This window comes from Balaenoptera borealis, assembly GCF_965194805.1.
Source record: "Balaenoptera borealis genome assembly, chromosome: 14".
Taxonomy (NCBI): Eukaryota; Metazoa; Chordata; class Mammalia; order Artiodactyla; family Balaenopteridae; genus Balaenoptera; species Balaenoptera borealis.
The window spans coordinates 80,082,723-80,105,730 of record NC_138875.1 but is presented as its reverse complement, the minus strand read 5'-3'; the positions used below and the strand labels follow the sequence as shown (position 1 = coordinate 80,105,730).

At 50.9% G+C, this 23,008-nt stretch overlaps 1 protein-coding gene and 1 long non-coding RNA gene across 16 annotated transcripts in view; one reads left to right on the top strand and one right to left on the bottom strand.

Annotated features, from left to right (window-relative positions):
- KSR2 (kinase suppressor of ras 2) overlaps window positions 1–22,553 on the top strand; it is a gene marked incomplete at its 3' end in the record, with an annotated part of 442,928 nt that extends 420,375 nt beyond the window's left edge. For 13 of the 15 annotated variants that reach the window (XM_082355700.1, XM_082355710.1, XM_082355709.1 and 10 more), the window contains one exon: window positions 1,839–2,947. In XM_082355700.1, the coding sequence (XP_082211826.1) occupies window positions 1,839–2,112 (274 nt within the window). Of the gene's footprint in view, window positions 1–1,838; window positions 2,948–5,567; window positions 5,706–8,225 lie in introns of those variants that run through there. The other 2 variants (XM_082355701.1, XM_082355702.1) reach the window with 2 other exon arrangements.
- The window catches only part of LOC309611398, a 545,103-nt gene that overhangs the window by 234,282 nt on the left and 287,813 nt on the right, over window positions 1–23,008 (bottom strand). The gene's annotated exons all lie outside the window — the stretch shown is intronic.

Sequence of the window (23,008 nt, the reverse complement as noted above, 5' to 3'; positions counted from 1 at the left end):
ATTTTTTATGTCAGCAAAATTTCTTTGAAATGTTATAATAATAATAAATATCTTAGTTTATGGATTTACCATAATACATGTAACCAATTCTTGTTATTTTTTTAATCTTTATTGGAGTATAATTGCTTTACAATGTGATGTTAGTTTCTGCTGTACAACAAAATGAATCAGCTATATGTACACATATATCCCCATATCCCCTCCCTCTTGAGGCTCCCTCCCACCTTCCCTATCCCACCCCTCCAGGTCGTCACAAAGCACCCAGATGATCTCCCTGTGCTATGCAGCAGCTTCCCATTGCTATTTTACATTTCGTAGTGTATATATGTCAGTGCTACTCTCTCACTACGTCCCAGCCTCCCCCTCCCCCCGTGACCTCAAGTCCGTTCTCTACATCAGTGTCTTTATTCCTGCCCTCCACTAGGTTCATCAGTACCATTTTTCTAGATTCCATATATATGTGTTAGCATACGCTATTTGTTTTTCTCTTTCTGACTTACTTCACTCTGTATGACAGACTCTAGGTCCATCCACCTCACTACAGGTAACTCAGTTTCATTCCTTTTTATGGCTGAGTAATATTTCATTGTGTATATGTGTCACATCTTCTTTATCCATTCATCTGTCGATGGACACTTAGGTTGCTTCCATGTCCTGGCTATTGTAAATAGAGCTGCAATGAACATTGTGGTACATGTATCTTTTTGAATTACGGTTTTCTCAGGGTGTATGCCCAGTAGGAGGATTGCTGGGTCATATAGTAGTTCTATTTTTAGTTTTTTAAGATATCTCCATACTGTTCTCCATAGTGACTGTATCAATTTGCATTCCCAACAACAGTGCAGGAGGATTCCCTTTTCTCCACACCCTCTCCAGCATTTATTGTTTGTAGATTTTTTGATGATTGGCCACTCTGATCAGTGTGAGGTGATACCTCATTGTGGTTTTGATTTGCATTTCTCTAATGATTAGTGATGTTGAGCATCCTTGCATGTGTTTGTTAGCAATCTATGTCTTCTTTGGAGAAATGTCTGTTTAGGTCTTCTGCCCATTTTTGGATTGGGTTGTTTGTTTTTTTGATATTGAGCTGCATAAGCTGCTTGTATATTTTGGAGATTAATCCTTTGTCAGTTGCTTCATTTGCAAATATTTTCTCCCATTCTGAGGGTTGTCTTTTCATCTTGTTTATGGTTTCCTTTGCTGTGCAAAAGCTTTTAAGTTTCATTAGGTCCCATTTGTTTATTTTTGTTTTTATTTCCATTACTCTAGAAGGTGGGTCAAAAAGGATCTTGCTGTGATTTATGTCACAGAGTGTTCTGCCTATGTTTTCCTCTAAGAGTTTTATAGTGTCTGGCCTTACATTTCGGTCTTTAATCCATCCATTTTGAGTTTATTTTTATGTATGGTGTTAGGAAGTGTCAATTCTTGTTATTGAACAATCGTGTTATTGCTACTTTTTTCAATGTTCTATATAATGGTGTACAGAAGATCCTTGTAAATGAGATTTTGTCTGTATCCCTTATATTCCCCTTACAATAGTTTCCTAAACTTACAAGCATGGGGTCAGAGATCCTAGCCGCATTATATTAGACTGTTCAGGTTCTAGCTTTTGATTCATTTTAATTCAGGCACCAGAGAAGATATCCTGGGATAAGCATGACTTTTAAGACATTGACAAAGCTTTATGTACATCTTAGGTAGCAAAACACCAGCCCTGTGAGGCAGAAACTAGGGGGCCAGAGTGGTTAGCCAGCAGGCTGACCGGGTGGGCGTGTGTTGGTAAGGGGACACAGAGTTGCAAGTGACATATCACACCCTTAAACAATGTCTGCCAACAGGACAATCTGGTATGAACTCCATGCCAGAGAGTGGCCTTTCAAGACCCAACCAGCAGAGGCAATAATCTGGCAAATGGGCACAGGCATGAAACCCAACCTCAGCCAGATCGGCATGGGAAAAGAAATCTCGGTAAGTCCCAGGATAGTGCCAGGTCTGGGGGATGAGGGGAGAAGCAGACACAATTCTGGGCCTTCTTTTTCCTGCGTGTTAATGAGGTTGCAAACGCTTTCCTGGAGGGTGACAAAAAAGGCTGCCCACAGACTTGTCAGATAATGATTTGGAGCTTAGAAGGCAAAGCTTTTGAACTATGCCTGCAATTCAGGTTCCTGCTATCAGGGCACAGTAACAGTTGGCCAGGGTTTTCTTAGCAAGGGATTGCTGAGTCTAGTAGAACGAGTGAATCCCTCTTTTTCTGTTATTTTTTAAAGACATACATTAAGATATCACTGGTATTAATGATTCTAATTTTATTTGGATCTACATAAAATTTTTAAGGTGTTATCCAACTCAGAACAAGATATATGGAAACAGAGAAGCCTGAGTATAAATTAGTAATCATCCTTTAAAACACATCAGGAAGAATCCTCTTTTGATCAGAAGATAGATGTGTCAGGGAAGGCGTAATTATCTGGTATGTTTTTAAGGATTACCTGTCTCTAGATTTCCTTTCTCAAGTGAGGCAATTACTAAGAGTAATTTTCCTGTCTGTGACTTTAAGTGTGCTTATAATATTAGGACGTGGATAGAAGCTTCAGGATTCCCTTTTCTCCCTCCTTTTTGAGAAAAAATGCCACGAAACTCCTTGGGGAGCATTATTGAGTTCAATGTATCCCAGACCTTCCATAATAGGATTTACCTAGTTTGCTATATAGGCTCAGAAAGTGGATGAGTAAAAGGATGGATGATGCAATGGATGAGTGATGCATGGCTGGACGATAGATGAAGGATAAATACATGAACTGAGATGAATAGATAGATGGATGGGTGGATGGATAGATGGATGGGTGGGTGGATGGATGGATGGGTGGATGGATAGATGGATGGGTGGATAGATAGATGAATGGGTGGATGGATAGACGGATGGGTGGATGGATAGACGGATGGGTGGATGGATAGATGGATGGGTGGATGGATAGATGGATGGGTGGATGGATAGACGGATGGGTGGGTGGATGGATGGATGGGTGGATGGATAGATGGATGGGTGGATGGATAGATGGATGGGTGGATGGATAGATGAATGGGTGGATGGATAGATGGATGGGTGGGTGGATGGATGGATGGGTGGATGGATAGATGGATGGGTGGATAGATAGATGAATGGGTGGATGGATAGATGGATGGGTGGATGGATGGATGGGTGGGTGGATGGATAGATGGATGGGTGGATAGATAGATGAATGGGTGGATGGATAGACGGATGGGTGGATGGATAGACGGATGGGTGGATGGATAGATGGATGGGTGGATGGATAGATGAATGGGTGGATGGATAGATGGATGGGTGGGTGGATGGATGGATGGGTGGATGGATAGATGGATGGGTGGATGGATAGACGGATGGGTGGATGGATAGACGGATGGGTGGATGGATAGACGGATGGGTGGATGGATAGACGGATGGGTGGATGGATAGATGGATGGGTGGATGGATAGACGGATGGGTGGATGGATAGACGGATGGGTGGATGGATAGATGGATGGGTGGATGGATAGACGGATGGGTGGATGGATAGACGGATGGGTGGATGGATAGATGGATGGGTGGATGGATAGATGGATGGGTGGATGGATAGATGAATGGGTGGATGGATAGACGGATGGGTGGATGGATAGACGGATGGGTGGATGGATAGACGGATGGGTGGATGGATAGATGGATGGGTGGATGGATAGACGGATGGGTGGATGGATAGACGGATGGGTGGATGGATAGATGGATGGGTGGATGGATAGATGGATGGGTGGATGGATAGACGGATGGGTGGGTGGATGGACGGATGGGTGGATGGATAGATGGATGGGTGGATAGATAGATGAATGGGTGGATGGATAGACGGATGGGTGGATGGATAGACGGATGGGTGGATGGATAGACGGATGGGTGGATGGATAGATGGATGGGTGGATGGATAGATGGATGGGTGGATGGATAGATGGATGGGTGGATGGATGGATGGGTGGGTGGATGGATAGATGGATGGGTGGATGGATAGACGGATGGGTGGATGGATAGATGGATGGGTGGATGGATAGATGGATGGGTGGATGGATGGATGGGTGGGTGGATGGATGGATGGGTGGGTGGATGGATAGATGGATGGGTGGATGGATGGATGAATGGGTGGATGGATGGATGGATGGGTGGGTGGATGGATAGATGGGTGGATGGATAGATAGATGAATGGGTGGATGGATAGATGAATGGGTGGATGGATAGATGGGTGGGTGGATGGATAGATGGGTGGATGGATAGATAGATGAATGGGTGGATGGATAGATGAATGGGTGGATGGATAGATGGATGGGTGGATGGATAGACGGATGGGTGGATGGATAGATGGATGGGTGGATGGATAGATGGATGGGTGGATGGATGGATGGGTGGGTGGATGGATGGATGGGTGGGTGGATGGATAGATGGATGGGTGGATGGATGGATGAATGGGTGGATGGATGGATGGATGGGTGGGTGGATGGATAGATGGGTGGATGGATAGATAGATGAATGGGTGGATGGATAGACGGATGGGTGGATGGATAGACGGATGGGTGGATGGATAGATGGATGGGTGGATAGATAGATGAATGGGTGGATGGATAGACGGATGGGTGGATGGATAGACGGATGGGTGGATGGATAGATGGATGGGTGGATGGATAGACGGATGGGTGGATGGATAGATGGATGGGTGGATGGATAGATGGATGGGTGGATGGATGGATGGGTGGGTGGATGGATGGATGGGTGGGTGGATGGATAGATGGATGGGTGGATGGATGGATGAATGGGTGGATGGATGGATGGATGGGTGGGTGGATGGATAGATGGGTGGATGGATAGATAGATGAATGGGTGGATGGATAGATGAATGGGTGGATGGATAGATGGATGGGTGGATGGATAGATGGATGGGTGGATGGATAGATGGGTGGGTGGATGGATGGATGGGTGGGTGGATGGATGGATGGGTGGGTAGGTGGATGGATGGATGGGTGGGTGGATGGATGGATGGGTGGGTGGATGGATAGATGAATGGGTGGATGGATAGATGAATGGGTGGATGGATAGATGGATGGGTGGATGGATAGATGGATGGGTGGATGGATAGATGGATGGGTGGATGGATAGATGGATGGATGGGTGGATGGATAGATGGATGGGTGGATGGATAGATGGGTGGGTGGATGGATGGATGGGTGGGTGGATGGATGGATGGGTGGGTAGGTGGATGGATGGATGGGTGGGTGGATGGATAGATGGATGGGTGGATGGATAGATGGATGGGTGGATGGATAGATGGATGGGTGGATAGATAGATGGATGGGTGGATGGATAGATGGATGGGTGGGTGGATGGATGGATGGGTGGGTGGATGGATGGATGGATGATGGAGGAATCTGGCAGTGGAACGAATGGGTAGACAAACAGACAAATCCAATGAGATGTCAAGGAGTAATCAAGAAGTTATTAGTTAACGTTAAATCACCATGTTGGTTTCCTTTAGGACATTCTTCTCTTCTGCTGGGCCTTTGAACAAGAGGAGAGACCTACCTTTACCAAGCTCATGGACATGCTGGAGAAACTGCCAAAGCGAAACCGCCGCCTGTCTCACCCTGGACATTTCTGGAAGTCTGCAGAGTAAGTGTTCCCCCTTAGCATCTCTCCCCACTGCCCTGTCCTCTGGCCTTTGTCACCTTTTTGCTCCCCTCCCCAGCTCCTCTGCCAACCGTCTCCTTTCCCTGTACCCACCTCCCTCCCCAGCGTACCACCCTTCCCCACCGTGTTTCTGTTCAGGGGAGTCTCCTCTGCAGTTTGGGTCCTAGAGGCTGCCATACAGGGCCTGGATCCCTGTGGCTACCATGGCTGCCTCATTGCCTGTTTCTTCCTCATGAAGGTTGATGCCCCAGTAAGTCTGAGCATCACATGGTGAGGTGGTACCCTGAACCCACCAAGCCCTACGTGTCAGCTGTTCATCAAAGTAGAAAAGTCCTGGGGTGTACCTATTTCACGGATGATAGACGGGCAAGGTGTCTGTGTCCTATTCCGGTACCCACGGCAGACATGACTAATCTGTCACAGCGCATCTGCCATCACTCAGTGGTACTCATCAGCAGTTATTTAGAATCAGTGCATGGATGCCTTTCCTGGCCATTCCAGATTTATCCAGCCTCCTTCTTTTACACATGGAGAAACCGTGGCCCAGAGACGTTCAGCAACTCACCCACATCTGCATGGGGTGTTGGTGACAAAGCTGGGGACACAGGTCAGGTCCCAAGTCCCTAGTCTAGAGTTTGCTCTCCCCACAACGTCAGCCCCTCAAGATTCCTCACTCACACTCATCCGGCTTTGAGATGGTCACTCTGGAGGTGTGGTCCTTTCAGAAACCGCCTGGGTCGGCAGTGGATTGGGGGAGGGCTTGGCTACAGTAGGCCCAGGATCTGGGTCCTGTCTAGGGCTTTGTAATCTGCACAGGGGACCGACCAAGAGGTCTCAGCTGCAGCTGGCACGTTCCCAGGAGGCGAGCAGCTAACTCGAAACTCGCCTCTGGGATCTTGGGTTTGCCCCTCCACGGCTCACATCAGAGGAGCTGGCATTTCTAGAATCCCAGTGTGGCTTAGCCCGTGGTGAGCTGGAGGCAAGGCTGGGGCAAGCCTGCGTTCCAGAGCGGTGCGTCTCAAAATTTAATATGCATTCATATCACCTAGGGACTTTGTTAAAATGCGGATTCTCATTCTGTATGTCTGGGGTGGGGCCCAAGATCTTGCATTTCCAAGGTGATGCCGACGCTGCTGGTCCATGGACCACCCTTTGGACCTGTGTTGTCCAAAAACAGCCACATACCACGTGGGGCTATTGAACACTTGAAGGGGGCGAGTCTAGGTTGAGATGTGCTTTGAGTATAAAATCTACACTAAATTTCAGAGACTCAGGAGAAAGGAAATAATGGTTAATCCCTCCTCTCCCTAGCCCCTAATCTTTCATCTACGTTCTGTCTCTATGAATTTACCTGTTCTAGATGCTCCATATAAGTGGCCGCCTACAATATTTATCCTTTTGTGTTTGGCTTCTTTTACTCAGCATGTTTTCAAGTTTCATCCACAGTGTAGCATATATTATTAGACCATCATTCCTTTTTATGGCTGAGTGATATTCCGTTGTAAGTCTATACCACGTTTTGTTTGTTCATTAATCTGTTGTTGGACGCTTGGTTTGTTTGCACCTTTTGGCTATTGTGAATAGTGTTGCTGTGAACATTGGTGTATAAGTATCTGTTCAAGTCCCTGCTTCCAATTCTTTTTTTCATCACCACGACCACCAGCACGACCTCCATCATCTGGGCACCACTTATTAAGCACATGTGTGATAGGTGCCATGTCAAGCATTCTGTCTGCATTATCTCACTGAATCCTCAGGGCCCCCCTAAGAGGTAGTCTGGTACCCCCAGAGGAGGCACAGAGAGGTTAAGTGCCTATTCACAGGTCACACAGCTAGTAAGGAGCAGAACAAATATTGGAACCGAGATTGGCCTGGACCCTAAATCCATGATCTTGACTCCTCCACTCTGCTGCCTTCTAGGCAAAGGCTGCCTGTCTTTCTAGAACCATCCTGGGAGAGTGGGCATAAATTCTGCCCCTGACAGCCCAGATCCTGGCTCAACGGTAGTCAGCAAAGCCTCCACCCACAGCTGGAGTCTATGGTGTGGGTCTTTTCTCACCTCCGCTTCCTTTATCTCCATCCCTTACTGAGCATTCTCAGCAACTCCACATGGCACACGGGCTGGTGTTCTGGTCCCACGTGGCCTCAACCCAGCTCACAGCTGGGTGACCATCCCTAGTACAGAAGCTACATGCTCCAGTGAGAAGAGCCTGCTGCTTCCTGGCTGTGCACCCTTGGGCAAAACACCTAACCTCTCTGAGCCTCATCTGTAAAAACGGTGTAATGTGCCTTTCTTGCAGGCTATCCTCAGGTTTAAACGAGATCAGGTATGTGAGGTGCTTGGCACGGGGCCCAGCGCATAGTAGGACCTCCGCCTTTTCTTGTAGAGGGCGGGAAAAGCTCATCTCAGACCACCTGACCTCCGAGAGGGCGCTAATTCACAAAAGATGGCGTTGTCGTACCCATGTGACCTCTTGCCACTCTCTCCCTTCTCTCCGTGCTCCAGGCTGTGACCACTGGACAAAGGGACAGCGCTCAGCTGCCTCAGCTCCCAAGCCACCTCTCCTCCCCTGCTCTGCCCTCTGCCAGCTCAGGAGGCCAGAGGCTCACCGTCAGAGGGTACCGACCCCGGCCGGCCTGGGAGCGCTGCACGACTGAGCCCGGCAGCTTCCCCGCACCCCAGACCCACGCCTTCGCTCGGGCAGGGGTGGGGACCCCGAGCCAGGACTTCATGGGACCAGCCAGGGAGATGCAGAGTTGATCAGTGAGGCCCGGGGGACGGTGTAGACAACAGAACTTTGGGCTGGATGTGGAGCCCCTGGGCCGTGGAGGCTAGGGCAGGAGTCCCACGCGGGCAGGCTCGCAGGACCGGTCTGTGTGTGCGTGTGTGTCTACGTGCGCGACACCGTCCGCTCTCGATTGCCCTTGATGACGGGAGTCAGGCTGCCCCGGGTCCGGGGCTGAGCGCCCATCAGCTGTTTCGGTGTCTGCGTGGTGGGTTCCAGCTGCGCTCTCTGGAGAGACGGGACGGGGGTGCAGAGCTGAGCGCGCGCTTAGTGGAGGCTATGGGGCCGAGATCTGGGCGGGAGGCTCAGCTGTTCCTGTGCAAACATCTGTTCTCGGAGGCCCCCCCACCCCAAGCCTGTCAAGGTTTGGGCACCTCTGCGTATCGCTCCGAAATGCATGTCCTCTGCGCTCTGGGTCTCTCTGGGCTATGCTTCCCCGTTTCCGCTGCCTTCTCCTGTGACAGCCTCGTCCCCTTTCTTCCTCGCTGCCCCCCACTTCCATTTGGAAAGCACAGTGGCTCCCTGGCCAAGATGACTTCAGGGGGCTCCTTCCAGCTCACCTTCATCCATGACTCCCCCCTGAAGTCTGAGCCTTGGGAACCGGGGCTCTGGGAGGGGGAAGTTCTAGGACATTCTCTTTCCCTCCCTCTGCCCTGGCACTTACACCAGCTAAGTTTATCCACCACAGTGACGGATATGGGTCGTTGGGTTAGGTGTGTGTGTTGGGTTACAGGGCGTGTGCACGGCATCTTGTTTGCAAATGATCCCTCCCCCATTCCTGCTGCTTCACCCTTAAAAAGTCCAGCTGGGGAGGCGAGGAGGGCAGCTGTTTGTCGGGGTTCTGCATTTTCAGCTCCAGCCGGTGCCGAATCGCGGAGCGGCTTCCCCATTCGACGTCTCTGCACACTCAGCGCCCCTGCCTTCCATCCCTCACCCTCGCTCCCCATCTGGCCCAGCTGCTCTTGCTAACTGCACCAGGGTCCAGTGCTCTACACGGAGGGCGCTGGGAGCAAGTCAGGTGCAGAGTGATGGGGAGAGCTTCTGTCTTATGTTCCTTACCTTACAAGGGAATGTCTTACGTTCCCCAAACCCTGGACCGCATTCACCTGACCAGGCATCCGAGGGGAATCTGCCCCCCAGCAGGGCGCTAGCAGGACAGCTGGGCATTAGGCAGGAGGCCCAGGGTCTGCCCACAGTCCCGCCGTACTTCTTGGACACTGCCCAGCCTTGGTTTCTTCTGGTCGCCACCTTATCTAGATGTCTCCCTCAAAGAGAGGGGACCTCCGACTTCAAAAACCCACCTGGGCTCTGACTCAACGTCCAACCAGAGATATGGGGATCTTCCCCACTTTGGTTCACGATCTGGGGGCCAAGCCAGCTTCCAAACTGGGAAAAATGATGAGACCGGTCATGCTTCCCGAGACCCTGGCTGAGGGAAACCCCAAAGGCCTTCCTGGTTACTTTCCCAGCGTTCCCACCTGCCTGGGACCAGAGGCTCCAGGCCCCCATGTGGGCCATTCCTAAGCATTCCTCTTCTGGGGCATCTGTCCCTGTGGCCCTCAGCCCGTCACTTGTGTGTCTGGAGGTGCTGACACGTGTTTGCACAAGCCCCAGCTGCTTTGCTGTCGCTGCGGGCAGCTCTTGTCAGCGGCCGCCGCCCTGTTAAGGCAGGTCACCCAGCGGACCCGCCCCAGGCCTGAGCCGGGGCCTCCTGAGGGTCTCACATCTCTTTAGCCCAATCAGACTTCTTGGGTCCGTGGACCCCAGTCTTTATCACAGACCTGTGTGCGGGGGGAGGAAATGAGGAAGGGGAGGGGTAGCCAAGGTCAGCTCCCTGAAGCTGACATGCTCACCAGAGCTGCAGCCCACGCCCTCTTGCCCCCGTTGTTTCCAGAATTAACTAACAGGGCCACCCAGAGCCTTTGGCAGGGCCCAGCAGCATCTCCACAGGCTGCTTTTTCCATTTGTTCACAAGCACCAGCTTGAGATTAAGGGCGGAGCCTGAGGGACCCAGGGAGAAACCCCAGCTTCCCCTGCGCCTTTGGAGTTTCTCTGCCTGCAGAACAGGGTCCCACGTCACCTGCTCTCGCCTCGCCTTCTCCCTCTTTCCCCAGGTCTTTACTTTGTTCCCTCCTTCCTCAGTCTCGCTGTAGCCAGTCCAGTCCAGCCCCGCACCGCCCTCCTGCTGCACCGCCGCCCTGAATTGTTTAGAAGCCAGCTTTTATTTGCAGACATTTTGATCCAGAAAGAACCAAGCCCCTGCTTTCCCTGCTGACCTCAGTCCTTATTCACTGAAGCAGTGGGAGGAGGTCATGTTCATTCATCTTTTGCAAAGGGAAAAGAAAAGGCGGTGTGTATATTTACACCGTAGTTGCCAGCCCACCATTGGCTCATTCTATAGAATCCACAACACAGACTGTGTGCACACGTCCAATCACCGCTGTGTGCAGGTGCCCGGCGCCCAGCAGCAAGTTGCCTCTGTCTCCGCCCTGCTTTCAGCAAACCCTGAGGTACACAGGCTTCCCAAATGGACCAGTCCACAGGGTAAAGATTCACTAGGAAGCCTTGACCTTGCCTTCTTTCAAAGGCATGTGGATTTGCACACTGAATTCCCACCAACTCTTCCTGGTCACAGGTCTTTCATAAAATGGGGAGTCCCCTTGCAGGGGGACCTTACGTGGGGACATCTCCACACGTCACCATCCCCAGAGTGAACTGGAAATCAGAGTCTCCACTTAACTGTTTTGTCCTCGTTCTCCTTTTGCTGGTCAAAAAGAAAAATCTTGTGTTGCCGTGGAGTCCTTTATTTCTACCTTGGATTCTGCGTCATTAGAAGCCCTGGATTGATCTCTGGAGACTAGACTCCTGTATCTGGGGAACCCCGGTCTGCCGCCTTTCCGCCTCCCACCCCGTGTGCACACATCCCGTCCCACTCCTCACCTCCCTCAGTTCTTGTCCCCACCTGTGACTGATCGTCTAAGGAACAGGAAGGAAGTGATACACACTGAGGCCCAATCACTATGTTTAAAAATCTCGACTTCGGGTTGGCACATTAGGCCCCGTGGGCTATATCCAGCCCACCAAGTGGTTTTTACAGTATTTAATAGGGGGGAAAAAACAGAAGAGCTCATGATACGTGAAAACTCTATGAAATTCAAATAGCAATGTCAATAAACAAATGTTGGCTCACAGCCACACCCACTCATTTACATACGGGCCATGGTTTCATTTGTGCTGCGACAGAGTTGGCTAGTTGTAACGGAGACAGGGTGGCCCTTCAAGCTGAGAATATTTACAGTCTTGCCCTCTACTGAAGACTTTTACCGACCTCTGATCTAGGCGACTGTCAGAAGGAAGAAAAAACCAGTTTGCACATGGTTCCCAGAGGAGGAACAGGAACCCAGGGGGAGGGAGTTACAGGGGCCGAGAACGAGTTCCAGCAGGGGAAGAACTTTCTAACGGCTTGCCTTGGAAGGTAGAAAGCTCCCCGTCCTGGGAGAGGCGTGAGCCGACATTGAGACCACTTGGTGTGCAGGATCTGGAGGGAATTCGGGCCTCAGAGGTCGAAAGAGTCTAATCTGCTCAGGCTGCCGTAAGGAAACACCACAGTCTGGGGGGGGTGGGGGGGGTGGGTTGGGGGGCTTCAACAACAGAAATGTATTGACTCACAGTTCTAGAGACTGGGAGTCCAAGATCAAGGTGTCAGGCTTGGTTTCTTCTGAGGCCTCTCTCCTCGGCTTGCAGACAGTCAGCCTCTCACTGTGTCTTCACGTGGCCTTTCCTCTGGGCGCACACATGCCTGGTGTGTCTCTTCTTATAAGGACACCAGTGATATCGAATTACGGTCCTGCCCTTACGACCTAATTTAACCTTAATTACCTCTTTAAGGGCCCATCTCCAAATACAGCCACATTGGAGGTTAGGGCTTCAGCATATGAATGGCGGGGGTCTGGGGGAGGTGCACAATTCAGTCCATAACAAGGACCCTTGGGATTTCAGAGACTGATTTTAGAGTCTTTTGAAGCAAAATTCCCATCCCTGGCTGCCTAGTTCTCAGCCTTGGGTCCCTAAACTTGCCCTCCCCATCCTCATCCCTTGCCAGCCTTCTTTTGACCCAGCAATCCCCTGAGGGCTGGTCTTGCTTCAGATATGCCACCAATGCACTCAAGCCCCCCTCCCCCTCTGCACTAGTCAGCTAGGGCTGCTGTGGCAAAGTACCACAAGCAACAGGAATTGATGCTCTCATGCTTCTGAAGCCTAGAAGTCTAGAATCAAGGTGTTGGCAGGACCAAGTTCCCCCTGGCACCCGTAAGGGAGTCCTTCCTGGCCGCCCGCTGCTTTACTTCTGGCAGTTTTCTGGCAATCTCAGGCATTCCTTGGCTTGCGGATGCATCTCTCCAATCTCTGCCTCTGTCATCACACAGCCTTCTCCTTCTGTGTGTCTGTCTTCTCACTGCCATCTTTTCATTAGGACACCAGTCATATTGGATTAGGGGCCCATCCTACTCAAGTTCAACTTTACCTTAACCAATGCATCTGCAGTGACCCTATTTCCAGATAAGGTCGCATTCTGAGGTACTGTGGGTTAGGATTTGAATGTATCTTTGTTTTGGCGGGAGCGGGGAGCTCAGTTCAACCCTTGACATCCTCTAAGGAGCTTTCTCTTGTGCCTTGGTTCCTCCATGGCAGATCCCCTGGAAGATAGATTCCCCAGACCCCTGGGCTACGAGGGTCAGCCCATTGCTGCCACTCTTGTCAAACATGCCCCCTGACCCACACCTCCGTCCCTGGGGTCCAGTAGTCCCAGATTTCATCTCCATGGATGAGGGTGGGCGGTCCATCTGTAGCGGGACAGTCGCTTGACCATTGAATGAATGTGCTTCAGCCCAGTCCGAAAGGGTTGGTGACACGATGCTTGCTTTTATTTGTATTCTCACTCAGCGGCAAAGGAACAGACCTCGGTGAGTCACGCTTTTGCTGTGTCCTCTTTTGGCTTTGCCTGTGAAGTGAGGAAGGTTTTGAGCAGGCTCGGGGGATGCTCTCCCTGGCCCCCAGCCCCACCTGACCCCCCCCAGCCCAGCCCTCACCCGTAAGGTAATGGTCCTGACCTCGGGGAGGGATGAGATGCAGCATATGTCAGCCTGGACCCGGGAATGTGGGAACCCCGTGTCTGGGAGGTTCTTCCTGGCTCTCCCGAGGGCACGCCTCGGCGGCCTCATTCCTCTCCTGTCACTGACTGCCCTCTCAAGAGCATACTGTCCACGCCCATGCTGTTAACCAACTGGGGCAGAAGGTTGGTGGGAGATCTTCCGTCTCCCCGACTTCCTCAATTTACCTACGCGCCAGCACCGAGCGTAGCACCTGGCACGTAGTAGGTACTCAGTAAATGTTTGCAGAATGCCGGGGTGGAGGGTTGCTGGGTCAGAGCGAGGCCCTGGCACGGGGCTCAGACATCCTTCCCTGCAGCCAGGGGGTCCACTGGCAGGGCTGGGCAGTAACGGGATTCCCACAACCAGGCCCTGTGTTGTGACTCCCACGTCACTCCAAATGAATTTGCCAGATTCAGCGGTCGTGACTCATAAAGAGACCCGTTGGGGCAGGTGTCCCCGGGTACCTAGGCCCTGGGAGGCGGAGTAATGATGCACCTCTAACCGCCACTCTTCAGTGAGCACTTACTATGTGCCAGGCCAACTGAATCCCCATGACTGGACGGTCCTAGGAAGTAGGTACCATCATCCTCATTTCACAGGTGAAGAAACTGTGGGAAGGAGACGTAAACCAGCCTGTGAAGTGGTAGAGCCAACATTTTAAATGTGATTCTTTGGGCTCGTTCGTTCCCAGGAACCCACCACCATCTTGAGTGGTATATGCCCAGCTGCCCATGGGGATGTTACAGTTCACACCTGTGCTGTTATCTGTAGCTCATAACCAGGGGAGAGGGAGGATGCAGGGGAGGGTGGGGACCCTCGTGGGAGTTTGCACGGAAGCTCCCACTTACGGTCCCAGGCTGACAGGCTGCCCGGAGCTGCCCGTGTCCAGGAAATGGGCATCTGGGTTGGTAAAGCCACTCCTGGGTTCCTCCAGCACCTCTGCGCCGAGCAGCCTGTACCGTCAGCTCAGCCCTCTCCCTCTCCTGTACTTAACACTTAACTGTGGGCCTCTGTCCCAGGAGGCTCTCCAGTGAGTCCTCCTCCCTCTCAGTGGTCACGCTGACCGCTGGGATCCTACTGCCCCTTATCCTAACACCAAGAACATGAAGGATTTCTCGTCATGGGGTTGAGATGCCTGCTGTCCCTCTATTGAGGACGAAGCTGGAGGAAATGGGCTTTGCCCGGAGCTTGCCTGATCCAGGTTGACCCTGGATCAACACAGTTTACCAATTGTGTTGCATAGACCTTTAATTCCATAGCAGACTAGATGGATGTTGCATTAGTGGAAGGGTTCTGGGACAAATAAGCATCGGAAATGCTTAGGCAGAACAAGGTTGAACTTAATTCTTGATTGCAGGACTTAACCAGAGCTTTTAAGACACTACCATGTAGTTAAACCTGTAAAAGGCCAACAGCAGGCTGCTCTTCCTAAGCTTCCCCAGGCTGGCTTCTGAATCCCCAACAAGATCAGTCTCTGTAAATTCAACTCAATATCTTACACGGTATTCTGAGAGCAAGTGCCAGCCCACAGAAGAGAACAGCTGACCCCCAGCACTTACCCACCACCTGCTAGGAGCCAGGACAGGTAGATCGACCCCGTCCAGCCCCACCTCTCCTGGAGGCTGGCATTGTGAGCAATGAATGTAGAAGCAGAACAAGATGCATTAGGCAGAGAGATGTGGCTGGGGGGTGACCACTGGCTGCTCCTGAGCCCCAGAAAACTTGAACCTTGCCCCTGCCACCTCACATTCCCTACCCAGGCCTGCTGAAGGAAGACCCCGGTTCTGTGCATGAGGACAGTGGTTCCATGCACAAGGACGCCGCAAAGGGAAATTCTGGCTGATCGTGTCTTCCAATGGAGGGGTCAGATGTGCTGTGTGTCAGTGACTTCCCCAACATACCATGGTTCAGAGACTAACAGAAGACATCATGCCCTCATAGGGGCCAGCTAGGTCTTGACCTGAATTTTTATCTTCAGCCAGGTCATTGCAGTGAAGATCTAGAATGATCTATATTTAGAAGATCTAGAAGGATGACCTAGTCCAAGGAGTACAAATATGTGACATTTCTGCTACCACTGCCCCTCCTGTACTCTTGGCAGACATTGCTAATCAATCGCAGCATGCCTTGCCACTTCATGTGGATGCGAGTAGCCAGCCTGATCTCATGCCGCTCCTCCTTTCACAGGAGAAAGAACTCAGGCCCAGAGAAAAGAAGGTAAACTCTTCCAAGCTAGGTCCCTTCTTAGAAGCAGAGGTAGATTTAGAACTAAGGCCTCAGAAATTTCCAGAAGCCTAGTCATTTGCCGTCTTGTCTGTAACTGGTGGATGGTGTCGAAGGGCCCTGCAGAGCTTTATTTTCAGTCAGGCAACTTGGAAAATACAGAAAGAAAGATTCTGTCTGTAACACCTTGCGTATGATCCTGTTTGGTAATGTGTTTGCTTGGAGAGAAATCATTTATCTTCCAGGGAACAGCTTCCCCTCAAGGCCTGACTGCCACCCCCAGCCTCGTCGTACCAGGGGCTGGAGGGCCTGGGGACCTTAAGGAAATACAGTGTGTATGTGAGTGGGAGGGATGTTCTTCACTTGAGGCAGTTTGTAAACGTTTCTGTGGTTCAACCTGGACATCTCTGAAGATACGGAATGTTGCCTATAGAGGGGCGGAAAGGAAACCTGACTCCGGTTGTTTTTTGGTTTCTTCCCTGTGTGGAAGGCTCAAAATCGAGTTTTCACCCAGATAAAATTCCCTGGGGTCCTAGTGGACCACCAGCTCTACTCCTGAGCTCTTGAAAGGCTTTTAATAACCAGCTTGGTGGCTGAGAGTACTTTCCGTCTGCTACCTCTTCCTTTCCTTCCTCCCCTTATCTTCCACCACCACCGACTCCTACCAGATAACATCTCCCCTGGACCGTGAACAGAGGAGAAAGTTACACAATAGTAGAGATGAAAAATAACCGCCATGTATTTAGCTTAAATTAGCTCAGAAGAACGGCTCCCTCCCTCCATTGAGTGGGCAGCCATTGTTTATGCCAACACGCTGTTTGCATCCTGCCTTCTTAGATTTGAAAGTCTAATGATTAAAAACAAATCTTAGTTTTTCTTTTCCACCACTTAAGAAAAGACCAGCTTGGCTAGTTCTTCTAGTTTAAAATTACCCTGACCTCCAGCACTTAGACTGAGAATTTTGGAAAGACTGGTGCCAGGATAGCAGGAAAAAAAAAAAAAAACACAGGCAGACAGTAGGAGGCAGAGAAGCCTGTTCTGAAGTGGTGAGCAATGGGCTGGTCAAGGTGGGAGATGAGCTTTTGACGGATGCCGACGGCTGGGTCAGTTCAGAATTCTGTGGGGTTATTTCTTCATCCGCCATTTATTCGGTGGGTTATTTATTGAGCATCTACTACATTTGTAGACCCTGGGCATTCAGTGATGAGGGAAACAAAGTCTCCCCGTTCTGAAGCTTAGAGCCCAGTGGAGGAGATAGACAAGAATCTGGCCAACAACAATCTATAAATTACCACTAACATAGCCCCTGAAATGAGGGACCAGTAACATGAGATGTGGGGAGGGGAGACTACTGTGGAGGGAGCAGTTGGCAAAGGTCTTTCCTAGGAGGTGAGATTTCAGATGAGATCTAAAGGAAGAGAAGGAGGAAGAGATGACAGTTCTAGGTCAGGGTCTCCCAGCCTCAGCCCTGTTGGTATTTGGGACCAGATCATTTGTGCTGCGGGCAGGGCGTCCTGTGCACTGTTGGATGTTGAGCAGCGTCCGTGGCCTGCATCCACTAGATGCTGGTTGCACCCCCCTTTCCTGCCACCCCTGAGTTGTGACAACCAAAGATGTCTCGGACATTGCAAATGTCCCCTGGGGGGGTAGAATCACGAAAACACCATTCTAGGCTGAGGCATGGCAGGAGGCCAGAGGGGATGAGCAGGGTGGACAGTGGATGAACTGGGCTGAGGGGTGGGGAATAGGAGCATCCCGGGCGGGGGAGCATCTCAAAGGTCTTCTAAGGGCAGCGGGAAAGCACTGGGAGCTTTTAAGGGGTACAGTGTCACCATCTGATTCTCACTTGTTTGAGCCAAGGCATGAGGTCTTGAGTACACTGTCACCCAGCCACATCACTGGGACCCACATCCAGCCTCCTGCCATCTGCAACCTTTCACGAAAGAAAAAAGGAAATCAGACAGTGGTAAACAGGAAAACTCAAGGCGGGGCCTCCTTGAGTAACTGTGGCATGGAAGTGGGTTTTAAAGCAATATTTAGCATCTTCAATGGTTGGAAGGCTGCCTAGGCGAGGAGGAAGTTGACTTGCCTGTCACCATCTACATGGACAAGGCAAGGTCTAAAATCCCAGCTCGTGGGCTAGGAAGTGAGCCACAGGCCACCTCCCCGGTGCCTGGCTCTCCCTGCCACATCCTCCCCCGTTCCTTCTGCGGTAGCCGGCTCCAGCCTCTTACTGAAGTAAAGCCTCTTACCGAACAGAAATCTTATCACTTGCATCAGGCAACCCCAGTGCTGCTCTCAGGGGCTACTCAGGGAAGTCCCCTCTGTCTTCCCCAGGAAGGAGAGTCTCCAGGTATCCGAGGGCCTCTCCACCCTCCTTCCAATCCCTAGTTAAGTGTGGAGAAGAGAGTTATGAGGGCTGTCTCTTGTGGGGACGAAGCAATAAAACGGACGGTGTGGACAATAGGTGGCTGTTCCGTCCCATCCCGCGTGGCTGATTTGGGGATGGAGGCGGGCAGGGGTGTGGACGCGCTCCGTAGGTCCCGCTGCTTCACCCCTACGATCAGAGCCTGGGGGTTCCAGCAGTCCCAGGATGGGGGGAATGAGGAAGTCCGGCATCGCAAAGGACTGGGGCTGGGAAAGTTGTTTTGGGAATTGGGGACACTCAGTCCAGCACCTTCCAAGAAGGATGCTGAGTGGTCTGGGGTGCCGTTCCCTGGTGGGTCAACCTCTCCCCACCCGAGCCCTGCCCGGGTTGGGGCAGTGGCAGCTTGAGTGCGTCCCGGACAATGAATGCAATGCATTGGTCCTCCAAGACTGTAGCCATTTTCTCTGTTTATTTTCTATCTGTGTTGCTACTACTACTACTAATAAAATGGGTACATACAAACGCGTGTAAGTTCACGTAACTGCTGTGTAGCTATAGTGTAGACATCAGGCCGCCCTAATGTACTTGTCCTGCCACACCAAGGACCTCCCACCCCCGCCCGCCCTCCCAGCCAGCCTCCCACGGAGAGCCGCTCAGCCCCCCTGCAAATCCCGGCAGCCAGCTGGGCGGTGCTGGCCTGGCTGGGCCATTAAGGGAGGGGGCGTGGCTAGCATGGGAGCCCTTGGCCAGGCCTGAGCTCAACTGTGAGATGCCTGAAGGCTTTTCTCGGTTCCTTCCTACTCTTTCTCATCAGGCTTTCCTCCGCTGAGGCCCTGGTGCCCCCTACCCCAGGGAATGCCATAGATTGTTGTTTCCCTTCCTCCATGCACACATCCTGGCCTTGCGGTCCAGAATATAAAGCCCCGAGCCTTGGAGCACAAAGGCTGGATGCCTGAATGGTGTCAGGCATAGTGTCACCCAAGCTTCTCTGACTCCCCTTCCCTAGCTGTCATCCAGTTGGTAGCCTTTACCCCACCATGGGCTCCCCAGATCTCCGTGGGCTCCCATATTCCACGGGCATCGCTTCCACGTCATGGTCCCCTAGAACCACCGTAGCTCCTACTTTTTGGCCCTTTGGTGGATCTAAAATGCCTCCCATTGAGCAGCTGCAGGAGTCAAAGAAAGTCTCCCCCGTATTTCAAAAGCTCGTGTCCCCCCTAGAGTCTGTCATACAGAGTGAAGTGAGTCAGAAAGAGAAAAACAAATACCGTATGCTAACGCATATATATGGAATCTTAAAAAAAAAAAAAAAAAGGTTCTGATGAACATAGGGGCAGGACAGAAATAAAGAGCTAGCCGTAGAGAATGGACTTGAGGGCACGAGTGGGTGGGGAGGGGGAAGCTGGGGCGAAGTGAGGGTAGCATCGACATATATATACTACCGAATGTAGAATAGTTGGCTGGTGGGAAGCAGCCACATAGCAGAGGGAGATCGGCTTGGTGCTTTGCGATGACCTAGAGGGGTGGGATAGGGAGGGTGGGAGGGAGGCTCAAGAGGGAGGGGATCTGGGGACATGTGTATGCATATGGCTGATTCGCTTTGTTGTGCAACAGAAACTAACACAGTATTGTGAAGCAATTACACTCCAATAAAGATCTATTAAAAAAAAAGCTCATGTCCCCAACCGCACCTGCTACACCCCCAGCAGAGCTCAGCATTAGGCAACATGTATCCCTTCGTTCCCCAAGACTTCATCTCATATACTCATCCAATAAATATTTAGTCAGTTCTTCCTGTGCTTCTGGAAAAAAATGAGGAAGAAAAGTGCCCCCTCCCTTCAGGGGACCTGAGTCCAGTGGATGAGATAGAGAAGTTGTGACAGGTGTCCTGAAGCCCCAGAGGATCACCCAACCCCAACAAGTGCCCTCAGGAGAAGTTTCTCAGAGGAGGGGACGCCTGAACCTCGTCTTGAGATTTGAGTCAAATGGGAGTGAGTGGTAGGGAACAGTGTGCCAAGTGGAAGGAATAGCCCATGTGCAGGCTCAGAGGCAAGGTGATGATATATTGAAAGCCTGCCCCTAGGCACTAGCTCTGCCCTCCCCTGACTTCCCCCAACCCTGATGCGAGACCCTGGGAAATTCCACCCCGAAACAGAAGGTGCCCTGGCTTAGATGTGGAGACCTTGACTTCTCCCCCGACATCATGCCTGGCCCAGGTTATTGGCCTTGTCCTGGGAAAGAAGGTGTCTCAGGTGGGTTTGTGCTTGCTGGATCAGGCCAGTACTTAGGCTGCCTCGGACTCTCTCTGCATCTCTCTCTCTCTCTCTCTCAGGCTCTGTTGCTGCCTGCCTCCACACAATGTCTCTGTTTCTTAGTGCCCTTGCATTGGGTAGGACTCATGGGTATCACTTCTATAGATGGATTGACCATCAGCCCTTCTCTTTAAGGCATTTTCCTCCCTGTCTTTGCTTCTGCTTCACTCTCCCTCTACCTCCTCTTGCGACCTGTGTCTCTGCTCTCTGAGGCCCACATGTCTGTCTTGCCACACCAGAAAGCCTCCCTCGGCTGTCTCACCATGGCCTCTTTCCTGGAGAGTTTATGTCCCCCTGTTCATAGACCACTGGAGTGTTGAGGTCAAGGACTTGCATGAACATGGAAATTTATTGATGGAAAGACCCTACTCTAAGGGTCTCCAACTAAACATGACAGGTGTGATGGGCAAAATACTGGTTTGTTACCAAGTGGCTTAAGAAGACCTAGAGGTCATAGTGGGCCACGGGCCAAGTCTGCAATGCAGCCTAAAGTGTGGAGAAAATGTATCAACCCTCTTGGTGGGATGGTGTGTGCCATTGTCCCTATAAATATGTGTCAGGGCTTGAAGGATGGGAAACATAGTATCTTTGCTGACCATAGGACTCCCAGGTGTGTGTGTGTGTGTGTGTGTGTGTGTGCGTGTGTGTGTGTGTTGCTGTAAATTAGCAGGGCTTGTTCACCTGCTTCATTGTGACTCAACATGTATTTCATAAGCCACACTCGATCGTGAATAATGACCTCACCATCAATTTCTCAGTGCCAGCAGTTCCCCCAAGTGTTCCTTGGATTTTCTTAGCTTCGTGCAGCCCACGAGCACTTAGTATATCCCTAACCTTCAAGGGTATTGGAGAGAGTACATGAAGTCATGAATGTCAATAGCATCACACAATACCTGGCACACTGTAGGTGCTCAGTAAATGTGGTTTCTCTTCTCCATGACCCAACTGTAGCTTTCCCAGGAATTCCACCTCCAGGAGGTTGTTCCTGAAAAGATGAAAGACTGGAATAGAGAGATGGTAGGTGTTACCCATTTTCTTGGATGTTGGTGCCCTGGTGGACATGGGGAGGGATGCCTACATCTCATAAGGGCATGCCCCCACCGCTGCTGTGGGGGTCAGCATCCACAGGGCAGAGGCTCAACCTTAGGGAGCTGGAGAGCCCCCGGCAATACCAGCACCCTCCAAGGCCCCAAGACAGAAGCCAAGGGTGTGCACGGGGGCCAGATGAGTCTGGTCACACCAGGTGAGTGCCCTTGCCCATGGCTGGGCCAGGCTGAGAACATCCCACTTGGGCGGTCAAGTCCCACCCTCAGCCTTTCATTTCTGTCTCCCTGAGCTTCGATCTTGCACTGGGGTCCACTCCACACACTTACCGCATGATTCATTCGGTTGATTACTCTCAAAGTTACTGACCTTAGGAAAATTCTCAATTGTAAAAAAGGCTTTCTCTATGTAAATTATGCTGTTACTTTTTCTATACCCAAAGTATATATACCTATAAATATTATACATATATATATTATATATATATATATAAAGACTAACTCTTGTACAGACCGACATGGACCGATGGCCCATATTTCTTCATGTTTGTGCTGACTGTCGCAGAATGAGTTCATGTATGAAGTTGGCTTCATGTTTTCCTTTTGGGGCTGCTTCTTTCCTTTCCTTGATCTCTCTGTCTTTGTCTGTCTTAGTCTCTGTCTGTCTGTCTGTCTCTCATTGCCAATGTCTCATTGCTGGGAAAGAACAGTCGATTCAGATGCCATCCAAGAAAGGAAGGCCAGCTGGATGGAGGGTCCACTGTGTATATTTGTACAGAATCATTTATAAAGTTTTCTACACTTCTCAAAAAGGTATTTCTAACTTGGGCTGTTGGACAGGTTGTGAGCCTCTGAGCCGGCAAGCCTATTGTTTCCTGTGTTTAGTGCAATGTTTAGTGAGAATCCAATGTCTGAATTATTTATGCCAATAAAGAATTTGAGAATCACTGCATCGCACTGCCGCCAAAACAGGTCTGAATTCTGTTGTTGTCTGTTGTACAGAAGGAATCTTGAGATGTGACATCAGCCAGTGTCTCAGTCAGCTATCGACACAGTAATGCTGCATAACAAATTTTCCCCCAAACTCCGTGGTTGACAATAACTAGCATTTATCCTCATGCTCCCGGGTCTGCAGGCCTACATTGGCTTAAATAAGGGTCCTTTTTAGGCTTCAGGTCAAGATCAAGTCTGCTCCACCCGTCTCCCTGTTTCAGGGCGCAGGCTGAAGGAGAAGCTCCCTGGGGCATGATCTTCCTATGGCAGGTCACCAGAACAGAAGAGCTAAGACAAGCTGCTTGAACACATTCAAGGCATCTTCTCAAACCACATCCACTAACATTCCAGTGGCCAAAGCAAGTCACGTGACCCAGCCTTTCGGTGGGAAGAGGCTGTAAACTCCACCCAGAG